Below are 27,500 nucleotides of genomic sequence, written 5' to 3' on the forward strand. Positions count from 1 at the left end.
GATAGATAGATAGCGATAGATAGATAGATAGATATATAGATAGAGATAGATAGATAGATAGACAGATAGATATAGATAGACAGATAGATAGATAGATAGATAGATAGACAGAGAGATAGATAGATAGATAGATAGATAGAGAAAGAGAGAGAGAGAGAGATGATGATGAAAGTGAGTAAAGGCGTGAGTGCACGCGCTGCATTGTGGGTAGCACGTGTCTCAATGTTTACCGCAGTGCATTGTGGGACACGCCAGGAGAGCCACACAAGCCAAGATGGCTGCCGGTTACCTGGATTTGAGAGAGAAACTTCAAGGCCCTCCCCATTGGGGCCGCAGTTCGTCGAGACAGGAGCGCAAACGGCGCTACCGGCGCGACCCGTACGACGGCAAGGGCGCCGGTCGACACGGGGCCCGCCAGCGTTACCTGAAAGCCAGCAACAGCAACAATAACGGGGACGACAACGACGTCATCGGGATGGATTGTCCGCCGAGGGAGAGAAGGTCACTGGAAGGGATGCGGGAAGCGGAGCTGCGGCACATCCACTCGGGGATCAAGCAGAGGCGGCTGTTCAACGCCTGCCAGTGCGAGGGCATCGAGAGCAAGATCGACGAGGTGGTCAGCCTGGGAAAGAAAGGATACTACAGAGACCACACCATCGACCGAGCTCCCCTGCGCATCAAGTATTTCTTCGGCGAGGGCTACACGTACGGGTCGCAGCTGCACAGGAGAGGGCCCGGCATGGAGAGGCTCTACCCGAAGGGCGAGGTCGACGACATACCCGACTGGATACACGAACTGGTCATCAAACCGTTGCGTGAAGCGGGTGTCGTACCCGACGGCTTCATCAACAGTGCCGTCATCAACGATTACCTCCCGGGCGGTTGCATCGTGTCCCATGTCGACCCGCCGCACATCTTCGACAGGCCCATCGTGTCCGTCTCCTTCTTCAGCGACAGTACCCTCTGCTTCGGCTGCAAGTTCTCCTTCAAACCGATCAGGGTGTCCGAACCGGTGCTAAGTCTACCAGTCGACCGAGGCTGTGTTACCATTTTAAGGTCAGTGGGTCCTTCTCACAGTTTTTCTCTCACCGTCTCTCTCTCTCTCTCTCTCTCTCTATCTTTCTCTCACTGTCTCTCTTCTGTATTTCTTTCTCTCTCTTTCTCTCACCGTCTCTCTCTATTTCTTTCTCTCTCTTTCTCTCACCGTCTCTCTCTATCTCTCTCTATTTCTTTCTCTCTCTTTCTCTCACCGTCTCACTCTCTCTATCTCTATTTCTTTCTCTCTCTTTCTCTCACCGTCCCTCTCTCTCTCTTTCTCTCACCGTCCTCTCTCTCTCTCTATTTCTTTCTCTCTCTTTCTCTCACCGTCTCTCTCTCTCTCTCTCTATTTCTTTCTCTCTCTTTCTCTCACCGTCTCTCTCTCTCTCTCTCTTTCTCTCTCTCTCTATTTCTTTCTTTCTCTTTCTCTCAACGTCTCTCTATCTCTCTCTCTCTGTTTCTTTCTTTCTCTCTCTCACCGTCTCTCTCTATCTCTCTCTATTTCTTTCTCTCTCTTTCTCTCACCGTCTCTCTCTATCTCTTTCTTTCTATCTCTCTCTCTCTCTCTCTCTCACTTCACACCTCTTTTTTCTCCCTCTATCGTCATTTAACCTTATTGTTAACCAACCAGTGAGACAAACACGACCACGACAACCACCACCACCACCACTTTTACTGCTACTAATAGAAAGACGACCACCACCACCGCCACCATCGTCACCACCACTATTAGTAATCACAGTACCACAACCACTACTACTACTGTTTAACTACTAATAATTACTATAGGCACAAGGCCAGAAATTTTTAAGAGGATGTTGTTTATATCATATCCTAGTTGTTCAGTCGGAACTTATTTTATTGGCCTCGAAAGAATGAGAGACAAAGTTGACCTCGGCGGAATTTGAACTCAGAACGTAACGACAGACGAAATACCTATTTCTTTACTACCTACAAGGGGCTAAACATAGAGGGCACAAACGGATTGAGTGGATTACATCGACCCCAGTGCGTAACTGGTACTTAATTTATCGACCCCGAAAGGATGAAAGACAAAGTCGACCTCGGCGGAATTTGAACTCAGAACATGTGTAGCGGCATTTCGTTCTGAGTTCAAATTCCGCCGAGGTCGACTTTGCCTTTCATCCTTTCGGGGTCGATTACATAAGTACCAGTTACGCACTGGGGTCGATGTAATAGACTTAATATCTTTGCCTGTCTTTGTTTGTCCTCTCTGTGTTTAGCCCCTTGAGGGTAGCAAAGAAATAGGTATTTCGTCTGTCGTTACTTTCTGAGTTCAAATTCCGCCGAGGTCGACTTTGCCTTTCATCCTTTCGGGGTCGATTAAATAAGTACCAGTTACGCACTGGGGTCGATGTAGTCGACTTATCTCTTCCCCCGGAATTGCTACCTTTGTGGCAAAAAGTTGGAACTATTATTATTATGAATAAGGCCTCCAATTTGTGTGGAGGGGACTACACGATTACATCGACCCCAGTGTTTCACTTGTACTTAATTTATCGACCCCGAAAGGACGAAAGGTAAAGTCGACCTCGACTGTATTTGAACTCAGAACGTAGCGACAGGCGAAATACCCCTAAGCATTTCGTCCCGCGCACTAACGATTCTGCCACCTTGCCGCCTTGATAATAATAATAGTAGTAGCAATAGTAATAATAATATTATTATTGTGCCTCTACTGGAGGCACAAGGCCTCAAATTCGTGTGTAGGGGAGTAGTCGATTATATCAACCCCAGTGTTTCACTGGTACTTAATTTATCGATCCCGAAAGGATGAAAGGCAAAACTCGACCTCGACGGAATTTGAACTCAGTACGTAATTATGATAATGTTCTTTGTTAGCCACAGGGGCATAGATGAGGAAGGGGGCCAAATTTTGGCACAGGGCCAGTAATTTTCGGGGTAAGGTGTGAGTTAGTTACATCGACCACCTTACTAGTTTGTTAATTATTTTGCCGGTTTCTTTATTACCCACAAGGGGCTAAACACAGAGGGGACGAACAAGGACAGACAAACGGATTAAGTCGATTACATCGACCCCAGTGCGTAACTGGTACTTAATTTATCGACCCCGAAAGGATGAAAGGCAAAGTCGACCTCAGCGGAATTTGAGCTCAGAACGTAGCGGCAGACGAAATACCTATTTCTTTATTACCCACAAGGGGCTAAACACAGAGGGGACAAACAAGGACAGACAAACGGATTAAGTCGATCACATCGACCCCAGTACGTAACTGGTACTTAATTTATCGACACCGAAAAGTGTGAATGGCAATGTTGACCTCGGCGGCATTTGAACTTAATAACATCAATAACAATAATGATAATTTAGGAAGAAAGTAACGAATACGCACACCACCCGCTTTCGACTTTTAAGGTTAGTGTTACGACGATAAACGGGTGGCGTACATATTCTTTACCTCCGCTGATAATTTGTGAGGTAAGATACCCGACTAGGCAAATGTTTTTAGCAGGTTTTAGGGTGGGAACTATCAGTGGCTTGAATAATTTATCATAGAACACGGCTGGTACTTTAGTTTACCGACACCGGAAGGATGACACAAAAAAGTTTGGTTGACCTCTGAACGTAAAATAAGATTATTTAAAACTGAAATGTCACAGGACATTTTATTTACGTCCGATACACAACAGATTCGGATCTTTTCGGTTTGAACGGCAGTTTTTAAAAATAATTTCCACGTAACTAAACACTTTTAAACTTCGTATACTGGTAGAATGTGTTTATAAAACATCTTCTTCTCTTGGCTTTATTGAGAAAATTCTATAGTTTGTGAGATATTTGTTGTTTTTCTTCTGCAATTTCAACCATTCAATGACGTCTATTAAGGTAAAAAACATTCTGTGCCGTATGGATATGTCCCTCGTTTAAGAAACAGGGATCTTTTCAGTTTGAACGGCAGTTTTTAACATAATTTCCACGTAACTAAACACTTTTAAACTTCGTATACTGGTAGAATGTGTTTATAAAACATCTTTTTCTCTTGGCTTATGTTGAGAACATTCTATAGTTTGTAACATATTTGTTGTTTTTTCTTCAATTTCTGCAATTTCAACCAATCAGTGACGTCTATTGAGATAAAAAACATTCTGTGCCGTATGAATATGTCCCTCGTTTAAGAAACTGATTGGGTTTATTTACATTTGTGAAGTAAAAAAAGATACCCTTACCCTCACCCCTGACAAACCCTAACCCTAAAACAGATTGAAATGCAATAGATCGATACTAGGGTCATAATTATGGGTGACGATTTCATATGACACCGCTAGAAAAACTGCCGTTGAAACCGAAATGAACCACCGATTCTTCAAGTCTCCCTAATTTTGATGATAATAATAATAATAATAATAATCTTTTCTACTCTAGGCACAAGGCCTGAAATTTTGGGGGAGGAGGCCAGTCGATTAAATCGACCCCAGTATGTAACTGGTGCTTTATTTATCGACCTCGAAATGATGAAAGGCAAAGTCGACCTCGGCGGAAATAATAATAATAATAATGATGATAATAATAATAATAATAGTAATGGCAATGGTTTCATATTTCGGCACAAGGTAAGCTATTTCGGGGAGGCGGGATGTCGATTCACATCGAACCCTAGTGCATAACTGGTACTTATTACATCGAACCCCTGAGAGGTTGAAATGTAAAGTCGACCTCGGTGGAATTTGAACTCAGAATGTAAAGACAGGCGAAATGCCGCTAAGCATTTTGCCCGATGTCTTAACGATTCTGCCAGCTCACCACCTTACTCTTTTACTCGTTTCATTCATTTGACTGCGGCCATGCTGGAGCACCGCCTTTGAGTCGAGCAACTCGACCCCGGGACTTATTCTTTTGTAAGCTCAGTACTTATTCTATCGGTCTCTTTTGCCGAACCGCTAAGTGACGGGGACATAAACACACCAGCATCGGTTGTCAAGCAATGATAGGGGGACAAACACAGACATACATATATATATACATATATACGATGGGCTTCTTTCAGTTTCCGTCTATCAAATCCACTCACAAGGCTTTGGTCGGCCCGAGGCTATAGTAGAAGACACTTACCCAAGGTGCCACGCAGTGGGACTGAACTCGGAGCCACGTGGTTGGTAAACAAGCTACTTACCACATAAGTGGAAGCGCAATGGCCCAGTGGTTAGAGCAGCGGACTCGCGGTCGGAGGATCGCGGTTTCGATTCCCAGACCAGGCATTGTGAGTGTTTATTGAGCGAAAACACCTAAAAGCTCCATGAGGCTCCGGCAGGGGATGGTGGTGATCCCTGCTGTACTCTTTCACCACAACTTTCTCTCTTTCTTCCTGTTTCTGTTGTACCTGTATTTCAAAGGGCCAGCCTTGTCACATTCTGTGTGTCACGCTTAATCTCCTCGAGAACTACGTTAAGGGTACACGTGTCTGTGGAGTGTTCAGCCACTTGCATGTTAATATCACGAGCAAGCTGTTCCGTTGATCGTATCAGCTGGGAACCTCATCGTCGCAACCGACGGAGTGCTCCTACTACTTACCACATAATAATAATAATAATAATAATAATAATCATCATCATCTTTTCTACTAAATGCACAAGCCCTGAATATGGGGGAGGAGGATAGGCGATTACATCGTCCCACAGTACTCAACAGGTACTTAATTTATTGATCTCGAAAGGTATTTTCTGTTGTCTTTGTTTGTCCGTGGACAAGATATCTCAAGAACCACTGGATGGATTTGGATGAAACTTTCAGGGATGTTTGATCTTGTAACTAGCATGAACTGATTAGATTTTGGGATCAATCTGGTACCGGACAAGGATTCTGGATTATTTTTGCCATTTTTTTACTTAAATTTTGAGAGCAGTCAGGTTCATTTTTAGTATTCTCATTTCTGAGAGCAGTCGAGTTTATTTCAGATATTCTCATTTTAAAAATCATCTCTTGCTAATCGTTTAGAGGATGGTGTTGCTTTAGCGGAGGTTTGCACTCTCAGAGTGCTCTTGTCATTATTATCATTAGCGTAGTAGATGAAATGCTTATCAGTATTTTGCCCTTCACTGCATTCTGAGTTCAAATTCCACCGGTTTGGTGGAAGATTTTAATTCAAAACTTACGAAAACAAGACATTTGTACTACTGAGCCAGAGCTGGTTTTATTTTAAATATAACAAAGAATTTAGTAAAAATAACTTAATTATCATTAAGCTGGTGTTAGGAACATAAATTGTGACTAAGGTTTGGTGGAAGATTTTAATTCAGATCTTTTGAAAACAAGACATTTGTACTACAGAGCCAGAGGTGGTTTCAGCCAGGTTTGTATCAAAAGGGTTAAGAATTGTTTCTCTATTATATATTTTAACCCTTTTGTTACCGTATTTATTTTGAGATACTCTGTGTTTCTTTCAATTACTTTAAATATAACAAAGAATTTAGTAAAATAACTTAGTTATCATTAAGCTAGTGTTAGGAACATAAATTGTGACTAAGGTTTGGTGGAAGATTTTAATTCAAAACTTATGAAAACAAGACATTTGTACTACAGAGCCAGAGGTGGTTTCAGCCAGGTTCGTATCAAAAGGGTTAAGAATTGTTTCTCTATTATATATTTTAACCCTTTTGTTACCATATTTCTGTTGAGATGTTCTGTGTTTCTTTCAATTAATTTTAAATATAACAAAGAATTTAGTAAAATAACTTGGTTATCATTAAGCTAGTGTTAGGAACATAAATTGTGACTAAGGTTTGTTGAGAGATTTTAATTCAAGACTGGTGAAAACAAGACATTTGTACTACAGAGCCAGAGGTGGTTTCAGCCAGGTTGGTATCGAAAGGGTTAAACACACCTCTGCAGATGCATTGTACATAAGCAATTCACTTTATATACACCTAACAACCAGCAGTGAGACTGTTTTTAACAGGTCCCCAAACGGGGCTCATGGCAGGCAATGGGTTAATTCAGCTGCCCTCATTCATACACATCACATGTTCAAACCAGTACCGTCTTCTCTCTTTCACACTACGTCTGATTCCACTTATGCTTGACTTGTTAAACGAGGGTGAGTCAAAAGTAATGCTGTTTTGTTTAGGACTGGTATAATTACCAACACAGGAACATGTATCATACATCAAAATGAAGCTGGTCTTCTGTGATACAGTTAAGTTAAGTTAAGTTAATTTTTTGGCTCAAAAAGCAAAAGCAAGGCCATGTAGGGGGACATGGAGTTATGTACAGGGTGGTGTTCATACGAAGAGTTCAGGCCATTTCTGGTCAAGAGAGACTTTGAACCGAGCGGCCGTCGGCATCTTCACCATCTCATCCGGCAGCTTATTCCACGGATCCGCAACCCGGACGGAGAAAGCCCCTCTCCTTCGATTGAGAAGAAATTGTCGCAGATAGAGCTTTTCAGAGTGACCCCGCAGCCGATGCTCTGGAGCAGGAGTGAAGAACAGCTCTTTCGAGAGGTTACACTTTCCGCTTATGATATTGTGAGCAAGAATGCGATCACCACGGCATCGTCGTTTTTCTAGAGAATAAAGGTCGAGCAACTTCAGCCTTTCTTCATAAGACAAATATAGTGAGTTATGCCTTCATTCATCATCATCATCATCTTCGTTTAACATCTGTTCTCCTTGCTAGCATGGGTTGGATGGTTCGACCAGGGTCTGGGAAGCCAGGAGGCTGCACCAAGCCCCAATCTGATCTGACAGAGTTTCTACAGCTGGATGTCCTTTCTAATGCCTACCACTCCGTGAGTGTAGTGGGTGCTTTTTTACGTGCCAATGGAGGCTGGCAATGGCCACGATCGGTTGGCGCCTTTTACGTGCCACCGGCACAGAAGCCAGTCAAGGCGGCGCTGGCATCGGCCACGTTCGAATGGTGCTTTTTATGTGCCACTGGCACAGGGATCACAACTACAATTTCCATTGATTTTTGATGTTGGTGTACTTGACTTAAAGGCGGTGCTCCAGCATGGCCGCAGTCAAATGACTGAAACAAGTAAAAGAGAAAAGAGAAAAAGAGACTCAATAGGTCTCCTCAAGCACAGGGTCGAAACGGTGTTTCTTTACTTGCCACCTGCACAGCCGTTATATCCTATGACTGACATCGCCAGGTGACAGTCATAGGATTTGGTTCAATTCCGATATCGATTTCACTTGCCCCAACAGGTCTTCGCAAGCAGAGTTTTGTGTCCAATGAAGGGAGGTTGGCATGGGTGCCAGTCGTCGGATGAGGTTCGATTTCGAATTCAATTTCGATTTCACTTGCCACAATAGGTCTTCGCAAGCAGAGTTTTTTTGTCCAAAGAAGGAAAGGTTTGCATAAGTGGGCTGGCTACATCCCTGGCAAATGCCACAGGTTATGGGCCTTCAGTAAATATAAAAATTTATTCAACTAAAAGTACATACAATAACAATTGCAGCGTAGGAGTGGCTGTGTGGTAAGTAGCTTGTTTACCAACCACATGGTTCCGGGTTCAGTCCCACTGCGTGGCACCTTGGGTAAGTGTCTTCTACTATAGCCTCGGGCCGACCAAAGCCTTGTGAGTGGATTTGGTAGACAGAAACTGAAAGAAGCCCGTCGTATATATGTATATATATGTATATATATATGTATATATATATGTGTGTTTGTGTGTCTGTGTTTTTTCCCCCTAGCATTGCTTGACAACCGATGCTGGTGTGTTTATGTCCCCGTTACTTAGCGGTTCGGCAAAAGAGACCGATAAAATAAGTATTGGGCTTACAAAAGAATAAGTCCTGGGGTCGATTTGCTTGATTGAAGGCGGTGCTCCAGCATGGCTGCAGTCCAATGACTGAAACAAGTAAAAGAGTAAAGAGTATAAGATGTTTGTAAGCCATTTAAGGACATACAAAAGAGCCATTAGATTCACTTGAACATTTAAATCAAATTTATGTCGAAATATTTTTGTCACTTTGAAACCGTGACCTGTTCACTGACAAAACTTCACAAAAGTTATATAGTACGACCTTTTATTAGTGAACAGGTCGTGATTTCGAGGTGACGAAAATGTTTTGACACACATGAAATTTAAATGTTGAGGTGAATGCCTTACAAACATTTTCCACACTGCAATTGTTTTTGCTTCAGCACACGATTTCAGATCAAGTCACTTGCTATGCAAGTACATCTCTGTAACATATAATGACCTAAACTATCAACAAATTAGACTAATAACTCTTTTACTTGTTTCAGTCATTTGACTGTGGCCATGCTGGAGCACCGCCTTTAGTCGAGCAAATCGACCCCGGGACTTATTCTTTGTAAGCCTAGTACTTATTCTATCAGTCTCTTTTGCCGAACCGCTAAGTGACGGGGACGTAAACACACTAGCATCAGTTGTCAAGCAATGCTAGGGGGACGAACACAGACACAAACACACACACACACACATATATATATATATATACATATATACGACAGGCTTCTTTCAGTTTCCGTCTACCAAATCCACTCACAAGGCATTGGTCGGCCTGAGGCTATAGCAGAAGACACTTGTCCAAGATGCCACGCAGTGGGATTGAACCCGGAACCATGTGGTTGGTTAGCAAGCTACTTACCACACAGCCACTCCTGCGCCTAATAAGTCTAAAAAAAAAAATATAAGTGCCTTTTATAAAGCCTAACCAGTCACATGTGCCCGGTTTCTCGGTTTCTATGGTATGTGTTCCCCAGCTGGATGGGACCCCAGTCCATCGCAGCGTTACCTATTTTTGCCAGCTGAGTGAAATGAAGTCAATTGCAGCGTGGAAGGTGTTTGTAAGCCATTCAAGAAACACACAAAATCCGATAGATTCACTTCAACAATTAAGTTTGATTTGTCAAAATATTTTCCTCGCTTTAAGACCGCGACCTGTTCACTGACAAAAATCTGTGCTATATATATATTGGAAGGTGTTTGTAAGCCATTTAAGAAACACACAAAAGCCGTTCGATTCACTTCAACATTTAAGTTTAATTTGTCAAAATATTTTCGTCGCTAAAATCCGTGACCTGTTCACTGACAAAAATCCGTGCTGCATCTCAGTGACCAGTTTGCGGATTTTAGTGACGAAAATATTTTGACAAATTAAATTTAAATGTTGAAGTGAATCTATTGGATTTTGTGTGTTTCTTAAATGGCTTATAAACACCTTCCACGCTGCAATTGTTATCATTCCAGCACACGATCTCAGATCAAATCACTTGCTATGCGAGTACATCTCTGAAATTAAGTGTTTTGCTCAAAAACACAATGCACCGCCCAGTCCAGGAATTGAAACCACAATCTTACGATCATGGTGCTGACACCCTAACCACTAAGCCACATGCCTCCACACACACACACACTCACATATATATCATCATCATCATCATCATTTAGCATCCGCTTTCCATGCTAGCATGGGTTGGACGGTTCAACTGGGGTCTGTGAAGCCGGAAGGCTGCATCAGGCCCAGTCTGATCTGGCAGTGTTTCTACGGCTGGATGCCCTTCCTAACGCCAACCACTCCGTGAGTGTAGTGGGTGCTTTTTACGTGCCACCGGCACAGGTGCCAGGCGAGTCTGGCAAACGGCCACGATCGGATGGTGCTTTTTATGTGCCACCGGCACGGGGGCCAGGCGAGGCTGGCAACGGACACGAACGGACGGTGTTTTTACGTGCCACCGGCATGGGGGCCAGGCGAGGCTGGCAACGGACACGAACGGATGGTGCTTTTACGTGCCGAAAACACAAAGAGAAAACACAACAACGCGAGGACATGGAACAAGTATAGTATTATTGGATGCTCAGGAAAGGAAAAAAAGAAGGAGGATTTAATGTTTCGAGCGGATATAAAAATAATAAATGTGCCCTTTTAAAGCCTAGCCAGGCTCATGGGCCCGGTTTCCTGGTTTCTATGGTGTATGTGTTTCCCAGTTGGACGTGACGTAAGTCCATCGCAGCGTTACTCATTTTTGCCAGCTGAGTGGACTGGAGCAACTAGAAATGAAGTGTTTTGCTCAAGAACACAACACGTCGCCCGGTCCAGGAATTGAAACCACAATCTTACGATCATGGTGTTGACACCCTAACCACTAAGCCATGCACCTCCACACTAATACATCTAAATAAATAAAAATTGTAATTCTTGCAACTAAAGAAGTTGAATAAATCTATTGATTTGGATTCTTGCTAATGTATGTGGTTTGGGCATTCGGCTCACGATCGTAAGGTCGTGGGTTCAATTCCTGGTGACACGTTGTGTCCTTGAGCAAGACACTTTATTTCACGTTGCTCCAGTCCACTCAGCTGGCAAAAACGAGTAGGACCTGTATTTCAAAAAAGGGCCAGCCTTGTCACACTCTGTATCACGCTGAATAACCCCGAGAACTACATTAAGGGTACACGTGTCTGTGGAGTACTCAGCCACTTGCAAGTTAATTTCATGAGCAAGCTGTTCCATTGATCGGATCAGCTGGGACCCTCATGGTTGTAACCAATAGGGAGCCAGAGTAGACCCTTAGAACCACGTTATGGTATGCTTGTCTAAGGAGTACTCAGCCACTTGCAAGTTAATTTCATGAGCAAGCTGTTCTGTTGATCAGATCAGCTGGAACCCTCATGGTTGTAGCCAATAGGGAGCCAGAGTAGGCCCTTAGAACCACGTTTAGGTATGCTTGTCTGTGGAGTACTCAACCACTTGCTTGTTAATTTCATGAGCTGGCTGTTCCATTGATCGGATCAGCTGGGACCCTCGTCATGGTAACCGATGGAGTGCCATGATATATGCCCTAACCACTCGGCTCACGATCATAAAGTCGTAAGTTCAATTCCAGGTGAAGTGTTGTCTCCTTGAGCAAGACACTTTATTTCACGTAGCCCCAGTCCACTCAGCTGGCAAAAATGAAAAGTACCTGTATCTCAAAGGGCCAGCCTTGTCTTAGTCTGTGTCACACTGAACCTCCCTGAGAACTACGTTAAGGGTACACATGTCTGTGGTGTACTCAGCCACTTGCATGTTAATTTCATGAAGGAGTGGCTGTGTGGTAAGTAGCTTGTTTACCAACCGCATGGTTCCGGGTTCAGTCCCACTGCGTGGCACCTTGGGCTAGTGTCTTCTACTATAGCCTCAGGCCGACCAAAGCCTTGTGAATGGATTTGGTAGACGGAGACTGAAAGAAGCCCGTCGTATATATGTGTATATATATATATATATCATCATCATCATCATATATATATATATATGTGCGTGTATGTTTGTGTGTCTGTGTTTGTCCCCCTAGCATTGTTTGACAACCGATGTTGGTGTGTTTATGTCCCCGTCATTTAGTGGTTCGGCAAAAGAGGCCGATAGAATAAGTATTGGGCTTACGAAGAATAAGTCCCGGGGTCGAGTTGCTCAACTAAAGGCTGTGCTCCAGCATGGCCGCAGTCAACTGACTGAAACAAAGAGTAAAAGAGTAAGCTGGGACCCTCATCATCATAACTGATAGAGTGCTCTGCAATGACCCAGTGGTTAGGGCAGCAGACTTGTGGTTGTAGGATCGCGGTTTCGATTCCCAGACCTGGGTTGTGAATGTTTATTGGGCGAAAACACCTAAAGTTCTACGAGGCTCCGGCAAGGGATGGTGGCGAACCCTCCTGTACACTTTCACTACAATTTTCTCTCAATTTTTCTTCTTGTTTCTGTTGTACCTTTATTTCAAAGGGGCCCAAATTTGTCACACTCTGTGTCACGCTGAATCTCCCTAAGAACTACGTTAAGGGTACATGTGTCTGTGGAGTGTTCAGCCACTTGCATAAAGAAGTGCCGATCACTGAAAGTGGAGAGAAGTTGTTGAAGGGTTCCAGGAAGGACATGGGCTGAAGTATTTGAAGGCCACTCCCAGAATGTTGGGTCTTATGTAGGATATGGCTGACGACCATGTGACTCTTTCCTGTACATGAGAAGATCTGAAACCAAGATACCATGTAAAATGCATTGGTGCTGGTGCCATATAAAACGATTTGGGTAAAGGATTGTGTGGGGGCACAAAGGCAGCGGACTCGCGGTCGGAGGATCGCGGTTTCGATTCCCAGACCGGGCGTCGTGTGTGTTTATTGAGCGAAAACACCTAAAGCTCCACGGGGCTCCGGCAGGGGGTGGTGGTGGAAGGACATGGGCTGAAGTATTTGAAGGCCACTCCCAGAATGTTGGGTCTTATGTAGGATACGGCTGACGACTGACAATCATGTGGCACTTTCCTGTACATGAGAAGACCTGCTCTCGGCAAAAAGAATTGATATCCTGAAACCAAGATACCATGTAAAATGCATTGGTGCTGGTGCCATATAAAACGATTTGGGTAAAGGATTGTGTGGGGGCGCAAAGGCAGCGGACTCGCGGTCGGAGGATCGCGGTTTCGATTCCCAGACCGGACGTCGTGTGTGTTTATTGGGCGAAAACACCTAAAGTTCTACGAGGCTCCAGCAGGGGGTGGTGGCGAACCCTGCTGTACTCTTTCACTACAACTTTCTCTCACTCTTTCTTCCTGTTTCTGTTGTACCTTTATTTCAAAGGGCCAGCCTTGTCACTCTCTGTGTCACGCTGAATCTCCCCGAGAACTACATAAAGGGTACACGTGTCTGTGGAGTGCTCAGCCACTTACTTGAACATTAATTTCACGAGCAAGCTGTTCCGTTGATCAGATCAACTGCTGGAACCTTCGTCGTCGTAACCAACAGATGCCATTAATATAGAGTTACCTCTGCCTTAGTGAAGGTGGAGATATTATTTTTTAGTTATGTTTGTTTGACCATGGACAAGATATCTCAAGAACCACTGGATGGATTAGGATGAAAATTGTCAGGGATGTTTGGTCTTGTAACTAGCATGAACTGATTAGATTTTGGGATCAATCTGGTACCGGACAAGGATTCTGGATTATTTTTGCCATTTTTTTACTTAAATTTTGAGAGTGGTCAGGTTCATTTTTAGGATTCTCATTTCTGAGAGCTATCAAGTTTCTTTCAGATATTCTCATTTTAATAATCATCTCTGGTTAATTATCGAGAGGATGTTGGTGTTGCCTTGGCAGGGGTTTTCACTCTCTGAGTGTAATTGTTATTATTATTACCTCCACCTTTGCTAAGGTATTGTTTTCAGTTGTCTTTGTTTGACCATGGACAAGATATCTCAAGAACCCCTGGATGGATTTGGATGAAACTTTCAGGGATGTTTGGCCCCATGACTGGCATGAACTGATTAGATTTTGGAATCAATCCGGTACCGGACAAGGATTCTGGATAATTTTCCCTTTTTTTTTTTTAAAGCTTAATTTTTGAGAGTGGTCAGGTTCATTTTTAGTATTCTCATTTGTGAGAGCAGTTGAGTTTATTTCAGATATTCTCATTTTAAAAATCATCTCTGACTAATCATTGAGAGGACGTTGGTGTTGCTTTGGCAGGGGTTTGCACTCTTTGAGTGCACTTATTATTATTATTATTTCCTCCACTTTAGCGAAGGTGGAAGTGTTATTTTTAGTTGTTTTTAGCTTGTTTGTTTGTTTGTCCATGGACAAGATATTTCAAGAACCGCTGGATGGATTTGGATGAAACTTTCAGAGATGTTTGGCCCCATGACTGGCACAAATTTATTAGATTTTGGGATCAATCCAGTGCCGGCCAAAGATTCTGGATTATTTTACCTGTTTTTTTTACTTAATTTTTGAGAGTGGTTGGGTTCATTTTTATTATACTTGTTTGTGAGAGCATTCAAGTTTATGTCAGATATTCACATTTTAAAAATCATCTCTGGCTAATCATTGAGAGGACGTTGGTGTTGCCTTGGTGGAAGTTTGCTCTCTCTGAGAGCTCTTATTATTATTATTTATTATTATTATTATTATTATTATTATTCAGTAGTTTTATTTTTATAGCGTGCTTTCACTTCACTACCGAGCGCAGCTCTGTGTGCCTTGGGTATGTGCTGTGATTTGTTGTGATGCTCTGATGGTTATTGTATGGAAAGTGTTCTGCGTAGGATGTGTGCAGTGCCTAGTAGTGCAATTTTCTGTATGTTATATGTGTTTGTAAGTCCTGGTGTTTTTGTTATGTATTTGTCTGAATATTTTTTTATCATGCCTAATGCGCCTACTATGATAGGAATTGTTTCTGTTTTCAGATTCCACATTCTAGTTACCTCTATTTCCAGGTCTTTGTATATTATTATTATTATTATTATTATTATTATTATTATTATTATTATTATTATTGTTATTATTGTTATTATTGCCTCCGCCAAAGTGAAGTTGGAGGTATTGTTTTTAGTTGTATTTGCTTGATTGTCCATGGACAAGATATCTCAAGAACCACTGAATGGATTTGGATGAAACTTTCAGGGATGTTTGGCCTCATGACTGGCATGAGATGATTAGATTTTGGGATCGATCCAGTACCGGACAAGGATTCTGGATGATTTTTACTGTTTTTTTTTTTTTTACTTAATTTTTAGTATTCTCATTTGTGAGAGCAGTCAAATGTATTTCGGATATTCTCATTTTAAAAACCATCCCTGGCTAATCATTGAGAGGACATTGATGTTGCCTTGGCAGAGGTTTGCACTCTCTGAGTGATCTTGTTTATTTTAATTTTCATTCTTTACACAATTAAGTTGAGATAGGAGTGGTAGCCAGCCATTATAAAACCGATCTAAGGAGGATGTTAGTATGACCTAGTTCCCCAGAACTACAACTAGCCATTGTCCACTGTGGTTGTAGTGTAACCTCAAGCTATTTTTAGAAAGGAAACCAAGTGACACACATGCTAACAAACACAAACACACAAAAAAGCGAGCGAGCTGGCAGAAAGGTTAGCACGCCGGGCGAAATGCTTAGCAGTATTTCGTCTGTCGTTACGTTCTGAGTTCAAATTCCGTCGAGGTCGAATTTGCCTTTCATCCTTTCAAGGTCAATTAAATAAGTACCAGTTATGCAATGGGGTCGATGTAATCGATTTAATACCTTTGTCTGTCCTTGTTTGTCCCCTCTATGTTTAGCCCCTTGTGGGTAGTAAAGAAATCGGTATTTCGTCTGCCGCTACGTTCTGAGTTCAAATTCTGCCGAGGTCGACTTTGCCTTTCGTCCTTTCGGGGTCGATAAATTAAGTACCAGTTATGCACTGGGGTCGATGTAATCGACTTAATCACTTTGTCTCTCCTTGTTTGTCTCCTCTGTGTTTAGCCCCTTGTGGGTATAAAGAAATAAGTATTTCGTCTGCCATTACGTTCTGAGTTCAAATTCTGCCAAGGTCGACTTTGCCTTTCATTCTTTCGGGGTTGATTAAATAAGTACCAGTTACACACTGGGGTCGATATGATCGACTAAATTCCTTTGTCTGTCCTTGTTTTTCCCCTCTGTGTGTAGCCCCTTGTGGGTAGTAAAGAAATAGGTATTTCGTCTACCGTTACGTTCTGAGTTCAAATTCCACTGAGGTCGACTTTGCCTTTCATCCTTTCGGGGTCGACTAAATAAGTACCAGTTACGCACTGGGGTCGATATAATTGACTTAATACCTTTGTCTGTCCTTGTTTGTCCCCACTGTGTGTAGCCCCTTGTGGGCAGTAAAGAAATAGGTGTGGGGGAAGGGTATCTTTTTTTCTTCACAAATGTAAATAAACCCAATCTGTTTCTTAAACGAGGGACATATTTATACGGCACAGAATGTTTTCACCTCAATAGACGTCATTGATTGGTTGAAATTGTAGAAATTGAAGAAAAAAAAACAACAAATATCTTACAAACTTTAGAATTTTCTCAATAAAGCCAAGAGAAAAAGATGTTTTATAAACACATTCTACCAGTATACGAAGTTTAAAAGTGTTTAGTTACGTGGAAATTATTTTTAGAAACTGCCGGTCAAACCGAAAAGATCCCTGTTTCTTAAACGAGGGATATATTCATATGGCACAGAATGTTTTTTACCTCAATAGACGTCATTGATTGGTTGAAATTGTAGAAATTAAAGAAAAAAAAGACAACAAATGTCTTACAAACCATAGAATTTTCTCAATAAAGCAAGAGAAAAAGATATTTTATAAACACATTCTACCAGTATACGAAGTTTAAAAGTGTTTACTTACAAAGAAATTATTTTAAAATCTGCCGGTCAGACTGAAAAGATCCCAGAGCTGTAGTTTAACTGTATCTGTTAATATGGTGAAGTAGTGACATTTAAGCCTTTCTCTAAGGCTTTTTATGTCGTGCCTAAAGTGACATACATTCAAAACAGAAGCCGAGGACGTCCATAAATCTTTTAAGCTGTTTGTACTTTTACACATTCTTCTGTGTTATATAACATCAGTATAATTACACAGCAGTGCTGTAGTTTAGCTTGGTAAATTTTGCCAGGTTTTAAAGCTTAGAGGCAGAGGTGTAGTTTAGCTTGTTAAATTATAAGTGTCTCTTATGAATCGGCCGCTGTACATATTTTCTTCTAAGTATACTAATTTCTATACTATACATTAGATAATGTAGTCCTAGATACACTATGCCTGAATAAAAGATGGGATGGTCACAGCTGGAACGTATTTGATCATAGGTCTATCTGGATCAGGACTGACCTGGGGCTAAACAATAACAACAGTTATAGCCACTAATACTAACTACTATACTATACATTAGATAATGTAGTCCTAGATACACTAGGCCTGAATGAAAGATGGGATGGTCACAGCTGGAACGTCTTTGATCATAGGTCTATCTGGATCAGGACTGACCTAGGGCTAAACAACAACTATAGCCACTAATACTAACTACTATACATTAGATAATGTAGTCCTAGATACACTAGGCCTGAATAAAAGATGGGATGGTCATTGGTGGAACGTCTTTGATCATAGGTCTGTCTAATACTAACTACTATACTATACATTCCCCAGTTGCTACGTTACGAAAACAAACAAACCAACACCGGTTATCAAGCAGTGGCAGGGCACAGACACAAAGGCACTCACACGACGGGCTTCCTTTCAGTTTCCGTCGACCAAATCCACTCACAAGGCTTTGGTCTGTCCAAGGCTAGATCGAGAAGACACTTGGCCAAGGTGTCAGTTGGTGCAGTGCTGTAGTTCAACTTGTTAAATTCTGCGAGTTTTAAAGTAAGGTAGAACTGAAGTTTAGCTTGTTAAATTGAAATGAGGTCAGTGCGCTTAAAGTAGGTCATATGTATAGTTGAGAATCTTGAATTTTAAGGTTATGAAAACTAGATCGAGCAAGGCAGAGCCGTATATTAGCTTGTTAAATTGAGAAGTGTTACGGAAGTAGATTTAGGTGGTATTTTTTATTTCAGCTTGTTAAATTGTGATACTGTTAAAAAAGAAAAACAAAAGCTACTGTAGTATGGTAGAACTGTAGATTAGCTGGTTAAATTGTGATTGTAATATAGAGCTGAATTAAAGCAGAGCTGTAGTTTAGCTTGCTAAAATTGGGAAGTGTTACGGAAGTAAAATTCGGTAGAGATGTAGATTAACTTGTTAAATTATGATAGCGTTTATAGAAGAGAAGGAATATAGTTTAGCTTGTTTAATTGTGAACTACTGTGAAGTAAAACCGTAGTTTAGCTTGTTAAATTCTGTTCTAGAAGTAAATTAAGGTAGAACTGGGTTCTTTTCCTTTTGTAGATCCTAGAACTGTTGTTTGGCTTAATTGTGATAAACTACCTCAGTAAGGTAAGACTGTAGTTTAGCTTGTTAAATTGTGATATAGAAGTAAATTAAGGCAGAACTGTAGTTTGGCTTGTTTAATTGTGATAAAAACTACCTTGAGGTAGAACTGTAGTTTAGCTTGTTAAATTGTGATATAGAAGTAAATTAAGGCAGAACTGTAGTTTGGCTTGTATAATTGTGATAAAAACTACCTTGAGGTAGAACTGTAGTTTAGCTTGTTAAATTGTGATATAGAAGTAAATTAAGGCAGAACTGTAGTTTGGCTTGTATAATTGTGATAAAAACTACCTTGAGGTAGAACTGTAGTTTAGCTTGTTAAATTCTATTATAGAAGTAAATTAAGGCAGACCTGTAGTTTGGCTTGTTTAATTGTGATAAAAAAAACTACCTTGAGGTAGAACTGTAGTTTAGCTTGTTAAATTCTATTATAGAAGTAAATTAAGGCAGAACTGTACTTTGGCTTGTTTAATTGTGATAAACAACCTCAGTAAGGTAAGACTGTTGTTTGGCTTGTTTAATTGTGATAAAAACTACCTTGAGGTAGAACTGTAGTTTAGCTTGTTAAATTGTGATAAGGAACTACTGTAAGGTTATGACAGTGTTGTAGAAGTAAAACAAGGTAGACCTGTAGTTTAGCTTGTTAAATTGTCAGTGAAATCGTGGACAAGTCTTCTGTTACAGACAACAGGTGAGGTTCCTGCTGAACTACCTGCGCAGATGAGGTGTCTGTCGTGATCAAACGTTGGCGCTGTACATGTTTTCGGGCTGTGGCTCCTTTGACACCCACGCCACATTCCTAGTGCCCCCACCCCAACTGACCATCACAAACATTGACCTCTTTCTGAAACAAATTCAAAGCAAATGTATTTCACAAATATAACTTAACCTAATGATCCCATTATTTTGTTGTTTTTACATGAATTGACCTAGTTTTCACACAAATCACTACCCCATTATCGCCCTAATTTTCTGTATCTCTCTCTCTATCTATCTATCTATCTATGCATCTATCTATCTATATCTGTCTATCTATCTATCTATATCTATCTATCTATCTATCTATCTATGCATCTATCTATCTATATCTGTCTATCTATCTATCTATATCTATCTATCTATCTATCTATCTATGCATCTATCTATCTATATCTGTCTATCTATCTATCTATATCTATCTATCTATCTATCTATCTATCTATCTATCTATCTATCTATGCATCTATCTATCTATATCTGTCTATCTATCTATCTATATCTATCTATCTATCTATCTATCTATCTATCTATCTATCTATCTATGCATCTATCTATCTATATCTGTCTATCTATCTATCTATATCTATCTATCTATCTATCTATCTATCTATCTATATCTATCTATGCATCTATCTATCTATATCTGTCTATATATCTATCTATATCTATCTATCAATTTATCTATCTTTCTCTCTCTCTCTCTCTCTCTCTCTCTATCTGTCTGTTTGCCTGTCTATCTGTCTGTCTCTATCTATTTATCTGTCTGTTTATGTATGTATGTATGTATGTATGTATGTATCTATCTATCTATCTATCTCTATCTATCTTTCTATCTATCTATCTATCTATCTATCTATCTATCTATCTATCTATCTATCTATCTATCTATATCTGTCTATCTGTCTATCCATCTATCTGTCTGTCTATCTATCTATCTATCTGTCTTTCTGTCTGTATAGCTATCTATCTATTTGTTCAACGCCTACGTCAGAAGTGTTGACCCTGACTTCATCACTGTCACGGAAACATGGGCGCATGTGATGGGGTTTTCAACATCACGGGGTACAACCTCTTCCGTAAGGACCGCACTAACCGCTGTGGTGGTGGTGTGATGGTCTACGTTCGTTCAAATTTTTTGGTAATTCCTTGTGCCGATTTGAACGAATCACAAGAAGAAGTTTTTTTCTGTGATGTACGTATGACCATGTCAACACTCCTGCTTGGCGTTGTTTATCGTCCACCAAATTACCATCAGGACACACAGCTTTGCAATATCCTCCGAGCTGCAGCCAGGAAAACAGCCACTTATGTGTTTATTGCAGGCGATTTCAATCATCCTGAGATCGATTCGGAAACCTTCCGTTGGCCACAGAGTGCAAACGATTTTGTTGAGCTTGTGCTGGACTCAAACTGGTCACAAGTAGTCACCTCTCCAACAAGAGGCGACAACACCTTGGACCTGCTCTTCACCACAACTCCTGAAGCGGTTATCAATTGCAATACGGAGGAACCTCTAGGTGACTCTGATCATGCTATGATCATCGCCAATCTGGCTCTTGCGGGCAACAAACACCTGAACCATCTCCAATCTGCTTCCTTCGATTGGGAGAGAGAGCAGATTGGAACCTGTACCACACTGAACTACAGCACCCAAACTGGCGTGAATTCTACAACTCTGGAGATGTGAATACTATACTCCAGAGTATCCTGGACTCAATATGGGCAGCATGTGCAGCATCAGTGCCACGTAAACAAAAAAAGAAGAACCGCCCCAAAAGGGCAATTTGGGAAACTTCAGCGGTCCGACTTGCCAGGAGGGAACGTCGGACTGCTGAACAGGAATACAGGTTGCATAAATCAGACACCAACAGGAAGAAGCGGAATAAATCCTCCAACCATCTCAAGCAAGTGACAAAAAAAGCAGTGCTTGAATTTGAACAGTGCATAGCAGCCAATCCTGACAGCAAGGTTTTCTGGAAATATGTGCATTCAAAGCAGAGACCTCACTCTCCAGTGGGCCCTCTTCGCAACCCTCACACGAACCAGATCACTGACGACCCCAAGGAATGCGCAGAACTCATTGCCGAGTGCTATGCAAACATATTCACTGTCGAAAGTCAAAATGTACCATCACTAACAGCAAACTCCATAACAACTATGGAATTTACACCTGCAATGCTGCGACGTCACCTTCAAAATAAGCACAACTATGCCTCCCCTGGTCTCGATGGAGTTACATACCTGCTTCTCAAACGTGGCAGGCACTTCCTTTTACACCAGCTTTCTATTTTCTTCCAGTACTGTCTCAACAATGGTGCTACTCGGAGCAGTGGAAAACTGCCAGTGTCATTCCTCTGTTCAAAAAGGGCGACCGCACATCACCTGTCAACTATCGCCCAGTCAGTCTCACTAGCTGTATTGCAAAACTGATGGAATCGTGTGTCAGAGAAACACTCTGGAACTTCTGGAGCTCTCACAGTCTCATCCGACCCTCACAATATGGATTTGTCCCTAACTCCAGCTGCAGTGACCAGCTTGTCGAGTTCCTTGAGGACATTACTCAGATTACTGACAGTGGCTCATGGGTGTGATGTTGTCTACCTTGACTTTGCTAAGGCTTTCAACTCTGTGCCACACAAAAGGCTTATGGTGAAACTCTCTGCAATGGGTGTGGGGGATGACCTTTTTAACTGGTTGAAATCCTTCATCCTCAGCCGAAAGGAGGTAGTCACAGTTCTAGGACAGCACTCTACACCATATGAGATGTCATCGGGTGTACCACAGGGATCTGTCCTTGGTCCCCTCCTGTTTGTGGCATACATTAATGACATAGATGCCAATTTAAAGAATGCCACAGTATTGAAATATGCAGACGACATCAAGCTGTACCTTGAAATCAAGAGGACTGATCCTGATGTCTACAACTCTTTCCTGCAATCAAACCTTGACACAATGCAGCAATGGATCACAGACTGGCAACTGAAACTGGCTGTGGACAAGTGCACCACCATGCATTTTGGGAGAAAAAACCCTGCGTCCACATACTCCCTCCACAACACTGATATCAAGAAATCCTCTTGCGAGCGTGACCTAGGCATCACTGTCAGCAGTGATTTGCGTTGGACAAAGCATATCTCTAAAATTGTCAAGAAGGCCGAGGGTGTCTTGGCATCACTCAGCAAGACTTTTGTTAGCCGCTCTCCAGCCATCTATTTAAAACTGTATACAGCTATGGTACGACCACACTTGGAATTCGCATCATCAGTTTGGAACCCCTATCTTGCTCAGAACATTGACCTCCTGGAATCTGTCCAGAGACGTGCAACCAAACGCATACCCTCCATCAGACACCTACCATATTCTGAGCGCCTTGTTTCCCTGGGCATGGATTCACTGAAGCTCCGGCGTCTGGCGACGGACTGGTAAACACCCACAAAGTTATCAACCACCTCACCAACAACAACACTGAACACCTTTTTGATCTCCATGTGTCTAACACACGTGGACATGCCTACAAAGTCAGAAAACAACACAGCTCCCATGACTTTCGGAAACATTTTTTCACGCTCAGAGTTGCTGAAGCATGGAATAAACTGCCTGCGTCAGTTGTTGACTGCCATGACACTGCATCCTTTAAGGCCCTCATGCTTTCCGAAATCCGCCGAAACTACACCTGATTATATATACACTTTAGATGAGTTGTAGTGCACCTGAGCACTGTACACAATTATTATTATTATTATTATTATTATCTATCTATCCGTCTGTCTAGCTATCTATCTATCTATCTGTCTGTCTGTATAGCTATCTATCTATCTATCCGTCTGTCTGTCTGTCTAGCTATCTATCTACCTATCTGTCTGTCTGTCTCTGTCTAATATGCACACACACACACACAGTGGCTCTCTTGTTACGGAACACAACAATGCCTTCCTCTGATGAGCCATAGCAGATTGACATCCGAACACACTCGAAAACATCCAGCGATGCTTAATATCCGCTTCCAAGTATCACGCAACGACACAGTAACACAACACACACATACACACACACATGCTTGTATGTGTGTAATCAGCTTCTTTCGGTTTCCGTCTACCAACTCTCCTCACACAGCCCAATGCTTCGGTTGGCCTGAAACTCAAGTGGCAGACACTTGTTGAAGGTGCCACACAGCGGGACCAACCTTGGAAACATTTTGTCGAGAAACAAACATCCCACTGCATAGCCATGTCTGCTACTTAAACCTGTTGTTTTGTTGAAGGTAGAACTGTAGTATAGCTTGTTTAATTATGGTAAAGCCTACATTGAGGTAGACCTGTAGTTTAGTTTGTTAAGTAAGGTATAACTGGATTAGCTTGTTAAATTGTGATAGTGTTATGAAAGTAAATTAAGGTAAAACTGTAGTTTAGCTTGTTAAATTGTGCTATAGAAGTAAATTAAGGCAGAACTAGGATCTTTTCGGTTTGAACGGCAGTTTTTTCTAGCGGTGTCATATGAAATTGTCACCCATAATTATGACCCTAGTTTAGAACTATTGCATTTCAATCTGTTTTAGGGTTAGGGGTGAGGGGAAGGGTATCTTTTTTTCTTCAGAAATATAAATAAACCCAATCTGTTTCTTAAACGAGGGACATATTCATACGGCACAAAATGTTTTTTTACCTCAATAGACGTCAGTGATTGGTTGAAATTGCAGAAATTGAAGACAAAAAATACAACAAATATCTTACAAACCATAGAATTTTCTCAATAAAGCCAAGAGAAAAAGATGTTTTATAAACACATTCTACCAGTATACGAAGTTTAAAAGTGTTTAGTTACGTGGAAATTATTTTAAAAAACTGCCGGTCAAACCGAAAAGATCCCTCATCCATCATACCTATGATCGAAATCATTGCCATTAACAGAAAACAGTAAGACGGAATCATTTGCGAGAGGCTGGCGTGATTTTGCTGCTATTTCTAGCATGGCAATGGATCCACCTGGAGGCTGAATCGATCACTAGTCCAGCGAGAGTTATTTCCCATGTCGCCCTGTGTTCTGTGTTCCGTCCTGGTTCTGTGACCTTCTCGTTTTCTATGACAACATTGAAGGTCGTACGGAGTCACGTTCAGACGTTCAGAAGCTCTTACATAATGGGCGTGTGTATGTGTGTGTGTGTGTGTGTTTGTATCTCAGTATTTCTTTCTATGTGTGTATGTATATGTGTGTGTTTCTTTGTGTGTGTGTGTGTGTATGTGTGTGTGTTTGTACCTCAATATTTCTTTGTGTGTGTGTGTGTGTGTGTGTATGTGTTTGTACCTCAATATTTCTTTGTGTGTGTGTGTGTGTGTGTGTGTGTTTGTATCTCAATATTTCTTTGTGTGTGTGTGTGTGTGTGTGTGTGTGTGTTTGTACCTCAATATTTCTTTGTGTGTGTGTGTGTGTGTGTGTTTGTACCTCAATATTTCTTTGTGTGTGTGTGTGTGTGTGGTGTGTTTGTACCTCAATATTTCTTTGTGGTGGTGTGTGTGTGTGTGTGTGTGTTTGTATCTCATATTTCTTTGTGTGTGTGTGTGGTTGTGTGTGTGTGTGTTTGTACCTCAATATTCTTTGTGTGTGTGTGTTGTGGTGTGTTTGTACCTCAATATTTCTTTGTGTGTGTGTGTTGGTGTGTGTGTGTTTGTACCTCAATATTTCTTTGTGTGTGTGTGTGGTGTGTGTGTGTGTGTGTTTGTATCTCAATATTTCTTTGTGTGTGTGTGTGTGTGTGTATGTGTTTGTACCTCAATATTTCTTTGTGGTGTGTGTGTGTTGTGTGTGTGTGTGTTTGTACCTCAATATTCTTGTGTGTGTGGTGTGTGTGTGTGTGTTTGTACCTCAATATTTCTTGTGTGTGTGTGTGGTGTGTGTTTGTACCTCAATATTCTTTGTGTGTGTGTGTGTGTGGTGTGTATGTGTTTGTACCTCAATATTTCTTTGTGTGTGTGTTTGTACCTCAATATTTCTTTGTGTGTGTGTATGTGTGTGTGTTTGTACCTCAATATTTCTTTGTGGGTGTGTGTGTGTGTGTGTGTTTGTACCTCATAATATTTCTTTGTGTGTGTGTGTGTGTGTGTGTGTTTGTATCTCAATATTTCTTTGTGTGTGTGTGTGTGTGTGTGTATGTGTGTGTGTTTGTACCTCAATATTTCTTTGTGTGTGTGTGTGTGTGTATATGTGTGTGTGTTTGTATCTCAGTATTTCTTTGCGTGTGTGTGTGTGTATATGTGTGTGTGTTTGTATCTCAGTATTTCTTTGTGTGTGTGTGTGTGTGTGTGTGTGTATGTGTGTGTGTTTGTACCTCAATATTTCTTTGTGTGTTTGAGCGTGTGTGTGTGTGTGTATGTGTTTGAACGTGTGTGTGTATGTGCTGTCGAGTGACAGTGGAACTTGCGTGTGTATATGTATGTTCTTGAGTGAAGGTGAAGCATGTGTGTGTATGTGTGTGAAGTAGTTATTGCGTGTGTCTGCACTTTAGTGTTTCTGTATGTGTGTTTGTGTGTGTGTGTGTGTGTGTGATGAGAGAGAGAGAGAGAACTGAGAGTATGTGTGAGAGAGACAGAAAGATAGTGTGCACATTAGAGTGTGTGTAAGAGATAGAGAGAGATTGTGTGTGTAAGAGACAAACAGATAGTGTGTGTGTGTGTGTGTTATATATCCGTCTAACAATTCTGTGAAGGCTCGTGGCTTAGTGGTTAGGGTATTCAGTTCACGATTGTAAGGTCATGAGTTCAATTCCTGGCAACACATTGTGTCCTTGAGCAAGACACTTTATTTCACGTTGCTCCAGTCCACTCAGCTGGCAAAAATGAGTTGTACTTGTATTTCAAAGGGTCAGCCTTGTCACAATCTGTGTCACGCTGAATCTCCCTGAGAACTATGTTAAGGGTACACGTGTCTGTGGAGTACTCAGCCACCTGCAAGTTAATTTCATGAGCAAGCTGTTCTGTTGATCGGATCAGCTGGGACCCTCATGGTTGTAACCAATAGGGAGCCAGAGTAGAATATTTTACGTTTTTTTCTTTTTACATAATGATATCGAGGCATAGGAGTGGCTGTGTGGTAAGTACCTTGCTTACCAACCACATGGTTCCGGGTTCAGCCCCACTGCATGGCACCTTGGACAAGTGTCTTCTACTATAGCGTTGGGTCAACCAAAGCCTTGTGAGTGGATTTGGTAGACGGAAACTGAAAGAAGCCTGTCGTATATATGTATATATATATATGTATGTGTATATGTGTGTGTGTCTGTGTTTCTCCCCCAACATCGCTTGACAACTGATTCTGGTGTGTTTACGTCCCTGTAACTTAGCGGCAAAAGAGACCGATAGAATAAGTACTAGGCTTCCAAAGAATAAGTCCTGGGGTCGATTTGCTCGACTAAAAGGCGGTGCTCCAGCATGGCCGCAGTCAAATGACTGAAACAAGTAAAAGAGTAATTGTATACCTACCTTTGTCCCCCCCCCTGTATATCTCCCCTTCTGTTTTTATATCCTGTCAATAAATATCCAGTGTAATATATAAATATATATATACACATATATAAATTAAATTAGAGGTAAAACCACTATTAGGTAAATCAAACAGTGAGAAACATAAACCAAAACATAGAAATAAAGTTAATTAATATAATATACAAAAAATATATAAAATATAAAATTCAAAATTTAAAATATTTAAATTTAAAGTTAAAATTTTAAAGAATTGTTAAATTATTAATTTATACTTATCAATTTAATATATATATATATATATATATAATATATATATATATATATATATATATATATATATTAGGGCAGCGGACTCGCGGTCGTAGGATCGCGGTTTCGATTCCCAGACGGGCGGGTTGTGAGTGTTTATTGAGCGAAAACACCTAAAAAGCCCCATGAGGCTCCTTAAGGGGATGGTGGTGAACCCTGTTGTACTCTTTCACCACTTTTCTTCTGTGTTCTGTTGGCCTGCTTGCTTAGCCAGCGGGG

At 41.3% G+C, this 27,500-nt stretch overlaps 1 protein-coding gene across 1 annotated transcript in view; it reads left to right on the plus strand.

Moving 5' to 3' along the window:
- The first annotated feature begins 167 nt into the window (after positions 1 to 167).
- Positions 168 to 27,500, plus strand: part of LOC115225457 (RNA demethylase ALKBH5-like) — a 29,651-nt gene continuing 2,318 nt past the window's right edge. The window contains exon 1 of the mRNA XM_029796413.2: positions 168 to 1,056. Within this exon, the coding sequence (XP_029652273.1) occupies positions 275 to 1,056 (782 nt within the window). The 5' untranslated portion in view covers positions 168 to 274. The remainder of the gene's footprint in view (positions 1,057 to 27,500) is intronic.

Source organism: Octopus sinensis, linkage group LG27, assembly GCF_006345805.1.
Source record: "Octopus sinensis linkage group LG27, ASM634580v1, whole genome shotgun sequence".
NCBI lineage: Eukaryota > Metazoa > Mollusca > Cephalopoda > Octopoda > Octopodidae > Octopus > Octopus sinensis.